At 46.3% G+C, this 12,051-nt stretch overlaps 1 protein-coding gene across 3 annotated transcripts in view; it reads right to left on the bottom strand.

Annotated features, from left to right (window-relative positions):
- The window catches only part of ITGA7 (integrin subunit alpha 7), a 235,309-nt gene that overhangs the window by 110,340 nt on the left and 112,918 nt on the right, over nucleotides 1-12,051 (bottom strand). For all 3 annotated transcript variants that reach the window (XM_063952666.1, XM_063952667.1, XM_063952668.1), the window contains exon 2: nucleotides 10,586-10,713. In XM_063952666.1, coding sequence (XP_063808736.1) covers nucleotides 10,586-10,713 — 128 coding nt within the window. The remainder of the gene's footprint in view (nucleotides 1-10,585; nucleotides 10,714-12,051) is intronic.

Below are 12,051 nucleotides of genomic sequence, written 5' to 3'. Positions count from 1 at the left end.
CTGTGTCCTAGCCCCGTGCAGGGAAGAGACGGCTGTGAGCTGCTGCAGGAGCAGGATTCATCACTGTCCGAGTGTATGTCCTGTGTGAGCCTTCTGTCAGCATGGAGGGAGCAACTGTGGCTGGGACCCGGTAGCTGTAAAGAGGTGAGATTCTTGTTCATCTTATTCTAACTTATGCTCTGCCCACTTTGCACCACTACTCCTATTCAGCCGTCCCCTCTACTACTCCCTGCCTGCCCCCCTACTATGCATGGGATGCAGTTAAGTTCCCAATGGATGGGATCCTGGCAGTCGATATACTGACACCAAAATACCAAAGGACGCCACAAGCCCGGCATCTAAATACCAACGCCGCTCCGGATACCGGCATCAGAATACCAACAGCCGGATTCCTGAACGTCCTTCCAGCGGAACATGCTTGCGCCCTGACGCAGGGGGAGGTCAGGTTTAGGCAGGAAAAGGGAGGTTAGGCTTAGGGTGCAGGGCCGGGAAGGTTAGGGTTAGGTACCGGGGATAGATAGGTACTTAGAAGAGCAGGTTAGGGATTAGGTACCAAGCGGGGAGGGTTTGGTTTAGGCAGCGGAGAATGGAGGGTTAGGGTTAGGCACCACCCGGGAGTGTTAGGGTAGGGGACAGGGGAGGGTTTGGGTACGTTACAGGGGGCTGTCGACATTCTGATGGTCGGGATGCTGCTGACGGTATTCTGACCGCCGGCATCCCGTCAATTAGTAAATCATACTAAACCCCTCTGCACTACTATTACTCACTGCCTGCCCCCCTACCCTGCACTACCATTACTTCCATCCTGTCCCCATCTCCCCACTACTATTCCCAGCCTGCCCCCCTGCTCCTCACTACTACTACTGTCAGCCTGCCCCCTGCTCTCCACCTGACTACTCCAATTCTAACCCCTGCTCTCTCTCCCATCTCCCCATATTTCTCATCTCTTCCATCTCCCCATATTCCTCCTCTCTCTTTCCCATAAATGTAAAAAAATTAACAATATACAGTATTAGCCGCCTGCTTTTTACAAGTTTGATGAGCAGACTGGCTACGGGCATTAGCAGCAGAATCGGACTGAGATGTGGATTAGCAGATGTAGGCCATTGACCGGGTCAGTGGCAGTAGCGGGCATTGGCTCTGCAGTGGTTGGAGTCATTGGCGGGACTCGACGGACATTATGGCTGCAGTGCCTCACCAGCCACTGACCTCACCGCACGCCACTGGTTCATGATGTATGTGCAAAAGAGACCTGGTCGTTGCCCTTTGTGTACCCGTTTGGCAAAAGGGTTGGGAAGAGGGGGGTCAGCTCTAATTGCTTCAGAAAGGAAAAGGCCAAATCGGTATATATGTATACATGTTTGGAGACATCTGCAGTCGGCAAGAGGTGTAGAATGTATTTTGGGTGTCATGTAACAGTGATAGCGAAGAAGGTGTATATAAGGTTAACAACATCTGTTCAGACTGACTGATTTTCGGGACAGCTCCACAGATGAACTGTTTTAAGATCACATTGGGCCTGATTCAGATCTAAATGGAGGTGCTATCTCTGCTGCTTACATGGAAGCAGCAGCGATAAGACTAATATGTTAATGCAGCAGGAGGCGTCTCATATAAGTAGGCGCCTCCTGCTTCCTGTCACCCAATAAAAAGGCCATGAAATCTCAGTCTTTCGGTGGAGATCCTGGCCTCATCACTCTTGCTTTGGGAAATGGCAGCCATCACTCCCGTTTTGTGAAATGCCAGCCATCACTACCACCTCTCCGACCCCAAATGGCTGCAGACTGTCAGTCACTGACGTCTGCAACCATAGTGCGACCAATGTCCGAGATCCGTACCCGCAATACGTGTACTGCACATGTGTATTTAGCGAAACATCAGTACTTTGCTCTATGTGCAGCAGCTCTGTCCACAGCTGAATCAGGCCCCCTGCATATGTTTTCAGTTGGCACAGATAAATTCTGTGCCATGACCAAGCCCACATGGATATGTCTTAAAATAAGATTTTGCTCACCGGTAAATCTATTTCTCGTAGTCCGTAGTGGATGCTGGGGACTCCGTAAGGACCATGGGGAATAGCGGCTCCGCAGGAGACTGGGCACAGCTAAGAAAGAATTAGGACTACCTGGTGTGCACTGGCTCCTCCCACTATGACCCTCCTCCAGACTTCAGTAAGGATACTGTGCCCGGAAGAGCTGACACAATAAGGAAAGGATTTTGAATCCCGGGTAAGACTCATACCAGCCACACCAATCACACCGTATAACTCGTGATATTATACCCAGTTAACAGTATGAACATAACAGAGCCTCTCAACAGATGGCTCAACAATAACCCTTTTAGTTAACAATAACTATATACAAGTATTGCAGACAGTCCGCACTTGGGACGGGCGCCCAGCATCCACTACGGACTACGAGAAATAGATTTACCGGTGAGTAAAATCTTATTTTCTCTAACGTCCTAGTGGATGCTGGGGACTCCGTAAGGACCATGGGGATTATACCAAAGCTCCCAAACGGGCGGGAGAGTGCGGATGACTCTGCAGCACCGAATGAGAGAACTCAAGGTCCTCCTCAGCCAGGGTATCAAATTTGTAGAATTTTGCAAACGTGTTTGCCCCTGACCAAGTAGCAGCTCGGCAAAGTTGTAAAGCCGAGACCCCTCGGGCAGCCGCCCAAGAAGAGCCCACTTTCCTCGTGGAATGGGCTTTTACAGATTTAGGCTGTGGCAGGCCAGCCACAGAATGCGCAAGCTGAATTGTGCTACAAATCCAGCGAGCAATAGACTGCTTTGAAGCAGGAGCACCCATCTTGTTTGGTGCATACAGGATAAATAGCGAGTCAGTCTTCCTGACTCCAGCCGTCCTGGAAACATAAATTTTCAAGGCCCTGACTACGTCCAGTAACTTGGAGTCCTCCAAGTCCCTAGTAGCCGCAGGCACCACGATAGGTTGGTTCAAGTGAAAAGCTGATACCACCTTAGGAAGAAATTGGGGACGAGTCCTCAATTCTGCCCTATCCATATGGAAAATCAAATAGGGGCTTTTACATGACAAAGCCGCCAATTCTGACACCCGCCTTGCCGAAGCCAAGGCAAAAAGCATGACCACTTTCCACGTGAGATATTTTAAATCCACGGTTTTGAGTGGCTCAAACCAATGTGACTTTAGGAAACCCAACACCACGTTGAGGTCCCACGGTGCCACTGGGGGCACAAAAGGAGGCTGAATATGCAGCACTCCCTTGACAAATGTCTGAACTTCAGGCAGTGAAGCCAGTTCTTTTTGGAAGAAAATCGACAGAGCCGAAATCTGGACCTTAATGGAACCCAATTTTAGGCCCATAGTCACCCCTGACTGTAGGAAGTGCAGAAATCGACCTAGCTGGAATTCCTCCGTCGGGGCCTTCCTGGCCTCACACCACGCAACATATTTTCGCCATATGCGGTGATAATGTTGTACGGTTACATCTTTCCTAGCTTTAATCAGCGTAGGAATGACTTCCTCCGGAATACCCTTTTCTTTTAGGATCCGGCGTTCAACCGCCATGCCGTCAAACGCAGCCGCGGTTAGTCTTGGAACAGACAGGGCCCCTGCAGCAGCAGGTCCTGTCTAAGCGGCAGAGGCCATGGGTCCTCTGAGATCATTTCTTGAAGTTCCGGGTACCAAGCTCTTCTTGGCCAATCCAGAACAATGAGTATAGTTCTTACGCCTCTTCTCCTTATTATCCTCAGTACCTTGGGTATGAGAGGAAGAGGAGGGAACACATAAATTGACCGGTACACCCACGGTGTCACTAGAGCGTCCACAGCAATCGCCTGAGGGTCTCTTGACCTGGCGCAATATTTTTCCAGCTTTTTGTTTAAGCGGGACGCCATCATGTCCACCTGTGGCCTTTCCCAATGGTTTACAATCAGTTGGAAGACTTCTGGATGAAGTCCCCACTCTCCCGGGTGGAGGTCGTGCCTGCTGAGGAAGTCTGCTTCCCAGTTGTCCACTCCCGGAATGAACACTGCTGACAGTGCTAACACGTGATTTTCCGCCCATCGGAGAATCCTTGTGGCTTCTGCCATCGCCGTCCTGCTTCTTGTGCCGCCCCGTCGATTTACATGGGCGACAGCCGTGATGTTGTCTGACTGGATCAGAACCAGCCGGTTTTGAAGCAGGGGCTTTGCTTGACTTAGGGCATTGTAAATGGCCCTCAGTTCCAGAACATTTATGTGTAGGGAAGTCTCCTGACTCGACCAAAGTCCTTGGAAGTTTCTTCCCCGAGTGACTGCCCCCCAGCCCCGAAGGCTGGCATCCGTGGTCACCAGGACCCAGTCCTGTATGCCGAATCTGCGGCCCTCTCTGAGGTGAGCACTCTGCAGCCACCACAGCAGAGACACCCTGCAGCAGAGACAGGGTTATCAACCGATGCATTTGAAGATGCGATCCGGACCATTGGTCCAACAGGTCCCACTGAAAAGTTCTGGCATGGAACCTGCCGAATGGAATCGCTTCGTAGGAAGCTACCATCTTTCCCAGGACTCGCGTGCAATGATGCACCGACACCTGTTTTGGTTTCAGGAGGCCTCTCACTAGAGACGACAGCTCCTCGGCTTTCTCCTCTGGGAGAAACACTTTTTTCTGGACCGTGTCCAGAATCATCCCTAGGAACAGTATACGTGTCGCCGGAACCAGCTGAGACTTTGGAATATTCAGAATCCAACCGTGCTGGTGTAGCATCTCCTGAGATAATGCTACGCCGACCAACAACTGCTCTCTGGACCTTGCCCTTATCAGGAAATCGTCCAAGTATGGGACAATTAAAACTCCCTTTTTCCGAAGGAGTATCATCATTTCGGCCATTACCTTGGTAAATACCCTCGGTGCCGTGGACAGGCCGAACGGCAACGTCTGGAATTGGTAATGACAATCCTGTACCACAAATCTGAGGTACTCATGGTGAGGATGGTAAATGGGGACATGCAGGTAAGCATCCTTGATGTCCAGAGATACCATGTAATCTCCCTCTTCCAGGCTTGCAATAACCGCCCTGAGCGATTCCATCTTGAACTTGAATTTTCTTAAATATGTGTTCAAGGATTTCAAATTTAAAATGGGTCTCACCGAACCGTCCGGTTTCGGTACCACAAACATTGTGGAATAGTAACCCCGTCCTTGTTGAAGTAGGGGCACCTTGACTATCACCTGCTGGGAATACAGCTTGTGAATTGCCGCTAACACAGCCTCCCTTTCTGAAGGAGTCGTTGGTAAGGCAGATTTGAGGAAACGGCGGGGGGGGGGGGATGTCTCGAATTCCAGCCTGTACCCCTGAGATACTACTTGAAGGATCCAGGGATCTACCTGTGAGCGAGCCTTCTTTTGGGGGCGAAAGGACTGCACCTGATAATACGGTGCTCTCTTTGGTTGTGAGGGGACATGTGGCAAAAATGCTGACTTCCCAGCTGTTGCTGTGGACACTAAGTCTGAAAGACCATCCCCGAACAACTCCTCACCCTTATTAGGCAAAACTTCCATGTGCCTTTTGGAATCTGCATCCCCTGTCCACTGCCGGGTCCATAACCCTCTCCTGGCACAAATGGACAGTGCACTTATTTTTGATGCCAGCCGGCAAATATCCCTCTGTGCATCTCTTATGTAAAAGACAGCGTCTTTAATATGCTCTACGTTTAGCAATATAGTGTCCCTGTCTAGGGTGTCAATGTTCTCTGACAGGGAGTCTGACCATGCAGCTGCCGCACTGCACATCCATGCTGAGGCAATAGCTGGTCTCAGTATAATACCAGTGTGTGTATATATAGCTTTTTGGAGAGCCTCCTGCTTTCTGTCAGCAGGTTCCTTTAGGGCGGCCGTATCTTGGGACGGCAGTGCCACCTTTTTTGATAAGCGCGTAAGTGCTTTATCCACCTTAGGGGGTGTTTCCCAACGTGACCTATCCTCTGGCGGGAAAGGGTACGCCATTAGTAATTTTTTTGAAATTACAAATTTTTTATCAGGGGAAGCCCACGCTAGTTCACACACGTCATTTAATTCTTCAGAAGGGGGAAAAACTACTGGTAGTTTTTTCTCCCCAAACATAATACCCTTTTTTGTGGTACCTGGGGTCACTTCAGAAATGTGTAAAACATTTTTCATTGCCTCAATCATATAACGAGTGGCCCTATTGGACATTACATTAGTCTCTTCATCGTCGACACTGTTATCAGTATCCGTGTCGACATCTGTGTCTGCCACCTGAGGCAGCGGGCGTTTTAGAGCCCCTGATGACTTTTGAGACGTCTGGGCAGGCACGGGCTGAGAAGCCGGCTGCCCCACATTTGGCATGTCGTCAAATTTTTTATGTAAGGAGTCGACACTTTCGCGTAATTCCTTCCACAAGTCCATCCACTCCGGTGTCTGCCCCGCAGGGGGTGACAACACATTTATAGGCACCTGCTCCTCCTCCACATAAGTCTCCTCATCAAACATGTCGACACAGCCGTACCGACACACCGCACACACACAGGGAATGCTCTGACAGAAGACAGGACCCCACAAAGCCCTTTGGGGAGACAGAGAGAGTATGCCAGCACACACCAGAGCGCTATATAATACAGGGATTAACTAAATTATATCCCCTTATAGCTGCTATATATGTATTTTGCGCCTAAATTTAGTGCCCCCCCCCCTCTCTTTTTTACCCTTTTCTGTAGTGTAGACTGCAGGGGAGAGCCAGGGAGCTTCCTTCCAGCGGAACTGTGAGGGAGAAATGGCGCCAGTGTGCTGAGGGAGATAGCTCCGCCCCTTTTTTGGCTGACTTTTCTCCCGCTTTTTTATGGATTCTGGCAGGGGTATTTATCACATATATAGCCTCTGGGGCTATATATTGTGATATATTTGCCAGCCAAGGTGTATTTATTGCTTCTCAGGGCGCCCCCCCCCCCAGCGCCCTGCACCCTCAGTGACCGGAGTGTGAAGTGTGTATGAGGAGCAATGGCGCACAGCTGCAGTGCTGTGCGCTACCTTGGTGAAGACTGATGTCTTCTGCCGCCGATTTTCCGGATTCTTCTTGCTTCTGGCTCTGTAAGGGGGCCGGCGGCGTGGCTCCGGGACCGAACACCAATGGCCGGTTCCATGCGGTCGATCCCTCTGGAGCTAATGGTGTCCAATAGCCTAAGAAGCCCAAGCTACCACCAGTTAGGTAGGTTCGCTTCTTCTCCCCTTAGTCCCTCGCTGCAGTGAGTCTGTTGCCAGCAGATCTCACTGTAAAATAAAAAAACCTAACATATACTTTCTTTCTAGGAGCTCAGGAGAGCCCCTAGTGTGCATCCAGCTCGGCCGGGCACAGGATTCTAACTGAAGTCTGGAGGAGGGTCATAGTCGGAGGAGCCAGTGCACACCAGGTAGTCCTAATTCTTTCTTAGCTGTGCCCAATCTCCTGCGGAGCCGCTATTCCCCATGGTCCTTACGGAGTCCCCAGCATCCACTAGGACGTTAGAGAAAACAAAAATACTTGGTCTGCCTAAAAATGACTGAAATCCCCCAAAGTTATTTATCACACTCTTTATTAACCACCTTGTTCTGCCACCACTAATATTTAAGTCAAGAGTTGACACTCTTAGGAAGTCTTTATTCACTCTCTGACTTTTCTCAAACTGCAATCGCAACCTAATTTAGCAAGCATTACTGTCAATCAAATAAGTATGTGACTTAAATGTAGCATAATAAAATAAGGCTATATGATACATGCATTCTTTAAGTTCACAAAGAATGTTATAAAATGGAGTTTAACATGACAAAAAATCACAATAATAATTGCTTAAAAACAGATTTAAAAAAATTGACAAACAAAAAACCAAGTGGCGCTTGACAATCAGATAATGAGAAACATTTATTAAATGTAAATAAAATACAATACAGCAACCTCCCGGGGGTGTGATACAATGTTAAAACATCACAATAATGTTGATAAACAATATAATATGGCTAAACACCTGATATATGATTTTAGCACCTATTAAAAACAAATAATGAAGATTCAATTACCAATATTACCAAGAGGGTCCCGGATTGTGAGTTCAATGTGTACACTAAAATGTACAGCTGCAAGGTGATTTCCAAATGGATAACTCACAGTTGTGTGCTTAAAGAATTTTGCAAATGGCACAAATTGAATACGTTATTCAGCCAGTATGAACTTTGACATACAGAAAAAATAATTGCAGTTTTCTTAAAGTAACACAGAAATACAAATCAAATCATTCACATACACTTACACATGTTGCTGCCTGAGGATAGGAGATCTACACAACTCATCAGTAGAAAATAAAACTACGCCCCAAGAACTGACAGTCTATAAACTAATTGAATTATTGTCCCATGCACATCCTTTCCTTTGTGAGGTCACTGAAAAAAATATGTAGCTACGCTAAACTATTTTATTATCCTTTTGTTTAAACATATTTCTAGTACTATTATATACGCATATTGTAAAACACAACTGAGGTATGATGATAAGTCCACTGAAAAGAATATGGCTTTTCACACATATACATAGGAAACATGATTATGTTTATATAGGAAAAATGCTGGATTGAATTTGGCAGCTGCAGGATTTAAAGATAAAATAAAATCCATATATATACTGTAGTTCATGTACCATTGTCAGCATTACTGGAGCTGAAGGTGGAAGCTTTTAACAATGGGCCTAATTCAGACCTGATCGCTGGGCAGTGATTTTTGCAGCCCTGCGATCAGATAGTCGCCGCCTACAGGGGGAGTGTATTTTCACTGTGCAAGTGTGCGATCGCATGTGTAGCAGAGCTGTATAAACTGATTTTGTGCAGTTTCCGCTCAGTCCACTCAGCCGCAGCGATGATCGGGGCCAGAGCTGATGTCAGAATACCTCCCTCCAAAAGCCTAGTCCCTCCTGCGTTTTTGCGGACACTCCCTGAAAATGGTCAGTTGCCACCCACAAATGCCCTCTTCCTGTCAATTTCCTTGCGTTCACCCCCACGAATGGATCTGTCGCACAAACCAATCGTTGACCGGTAACCCCCGTTGTTGTCCGACGCGCGTGTGCGTTGCGGTGCATACGCATGTGCAGTTCAGATCTGATCGTGGGCTGTGAGAAAACGCAGCCTAGCGATCAGGTCTGAATTAGGCCCTAAATGTCTCAGTAATTTTTAGTTAAGTATTCTCTGTGAAGCACTGCAGAATATGTATGCGCTATATAAATAACTGGTGATAAGTATTCTCTGTGAAGCACTGCAGAATATGTATGCGCTATATAAATAACTGGTGATAAGTATTCTCTGTGAAGCACTGCAGAATATGTATGCACTATATAAATAACTGGTGATAAGTATTCTCTGTGAAGCACTGCAGAATATGTATGCGCTATATAAATAACTGGTGATAAGTATTCTCTGTGAAGCACTGCAGAATATGTATGCGCTATATAAATAACTGGTGATAAAATAAATGAGAGATGAGCAAAATGTTGTTGAAATTTCCCATGTATAGTGTCTCAGAGTAGAAAAAGCCATCTTGCAGTCACAAGAAACTACAGCAATTCAATCAGTGAATTCAGTTTTTGCTCTACCAGTCTGTGGTATCCCGCAAATTGACAGCCTATAAATAGTGCATTTACCATGGGAACACTTAGGACACAATTAGCCCCGGTAATTTACCGGGGCTAATTGTCCTGCCGGGGGCTATCCTATTAGCCCCGATAAGCTGGCATGAGCGGCAGATTATCGGGAGTTACCTGTTGCTGCACCGGGTGCCGGCTCCTGACAGCACCTGGTGCAGCGATGTACCTCCGGCTCCCCCCGATTCAATGAACGCTCCCCCGTTATGTGACCGCTGCCGGGGGAAGATGGGGGGTGCGGGGTACGGCGCTGCCCTGGCTTCCCCGCTGGGAGTCACCGAGTGCATGCTCCCGGCGCCCTCCCTGTAGGTTTCCGGGGATTTTATTATCTGGGATTTTGTTTCACCTGCCTGAAACCGCCCCGTTTTCGCATGAACCTGTGTGTTCGCGGGAGATAAAGTATTTTTTTACAGGCAATCTAATAGGATAGCCTGTAAAAAAAAATATTGATGAAACATTGGAAAAAAGTGCGAAAAATGGCCGGTTTTCGCACCCGATGTTGCCCCCTTAAAGTGAAATTCAGGTGATAAAATATACAAAGCATTTTAGCCAAATGCAGAATGAGGTGAATATTTAGCAGAAACGTTACTACATTTTTGCTCATCTCCATGGTGTACACACCATTCATACTGAAGTGCTGGGCATTATCGCAGGTCACTCATGTGACATAACCCTTAAGAGAATGAAAGCCTAGGCAGACATGACAGATGCATGAAAATGGATCTATCAGTAATTACTGCAGCTAGTCTTCATTGTGCTGGAAGCTGCGGAGGCCTCATTTACTTGATTATTACCTTGCGCTGCTCCCAGTAAATGATGGAATGTAAAAGTGCACAATATTAAAAATAAAAGATATTAAAACTTACATTAAAAAAAAAGAAAAGCAGGTGTAGAAGAAAAATAATAAAAATAAAGAAAAGCAGAAATCGTAACGTATTGTACAGTACCTCCATCGTCAATGTCAAGTCGTTTACAGTCTTTACCCTCTGCAGTCAACGGGCATCCATAAAGCCCTCCCGTCCGATTTGATAACTGCTTTGGTAACGCTGTTGCCTGTGGAGCTCCAACTAACAACCTGAAAAGCAGGAAGCACAGGTACTTTAATAACATAAACTTGCTACACAGATGTAATATAAAATGAAAGTTTTGGAATGAAGAAACAATTAGGACTTTTACACAGGGGTTGTGCTGCCCTGCGCAGCCTGACCTGATGGCTCCCTAAGGCATCTTATGTACTGACATAAAAACTACGCTTTTACTAGCATTATATGCTAATCGGAGCATATAAATGTGTATGAGGATGGAACATATTGCTTCCAATGACCTCATACACACTTGCAGTTAGGAGCACTGGTGGACCAGCAGACAATGCCTGCTATAGTATCGCATATACACTGAAGTGTCCTCCATTATCACAGCTCTGGCTACCCCATTCGCATCTGACATATTGTGCTACTTGCATTTTCACACCAGTGGGCAACTAGACTAAATACGTTCAAAAAAATTACATTTTTATTGTCAACAATAATTACTAATATAATTATCAAACAAAAATATATTCTAAACTATCTGTATATACTGTATATTGTTATGGCAGAAAAGTAGGTCCGACTGCACTAATCCCTTGGGTGATTTTTTTTTTTTTCACACAATCTCAATTTTTATTGATCATCAAAAAAAAAAGAAAAAGAAAAAAAAAGACATACAGAAAGACATATGATTCCTTGGGTGATTTTATAGAAACATATAAGCTGCTTCAATCTTTTTTGTCCCTATTATAAATGTCCCTTAAACCATGCAAATGGTATTTAATGAGATAGTAGAAAAATTGTAACGGTAAGCACTGGATCCCCTCCGGTAATAATACCCAGAAAGTCCCTGGTCCGGTCTATTGGCTTGGGGTCCGGCAGTATGCGAACAGGATGGGTGGATTTCCCGTTGCTCCGGGAGTATGTGAATGGGATGGGAGCCGGGACGCTTCTCCAGGAGCAACGGGAAATCCATCCATCCTAGTCACATACTGCCGGACCCCAACCCAATAGACTGAACCAGGGACTTTCTGGGTATTATTACCGGAGGGGATCCAGCGCTTATAAGGAAGAAGGACATTCTGAACCGCTGCATTTGCCACAAGGTTCTGAACAACCTGCAGGAATATCACATTTAACCTCTTACCGGTAAGACGTTTGAGCAGGACGCCGCTTCATTCATTTTTTCATTATTACATTTTTTCTATTATCGTAACAATTTTTCTACTATCTCATTAAATACCATTTGCATGGTTTAAGGGACATTTATAATAAGGACAGAAACATTTGTGCATCCTCACCTCTGCTATGTGTAGTTTTATTATAAATAATTTCATATTGTATATTTATTTATGCATATGTCTCAAAATCAATAACTGAATGAA

Source organism: Pseudophryne corroboree, chromosome 2 (genome assembly GCF_028390025.1).
Source record: "Pseudophryne corroboree isolate aPseCor3 chromosome 2, aPseCor3.hap2, whole genome shotgun sequence".
Taxonomy (NCBI): Eukaryota; Metazoa; Chordata; class Amphibia; order Anura; family Myobatrachidae; genus Pseudophryne; species Pseudophryne corroboree.
This window is presented reverse-complemented; position numbering and strand designations above follow the sequence as displayed.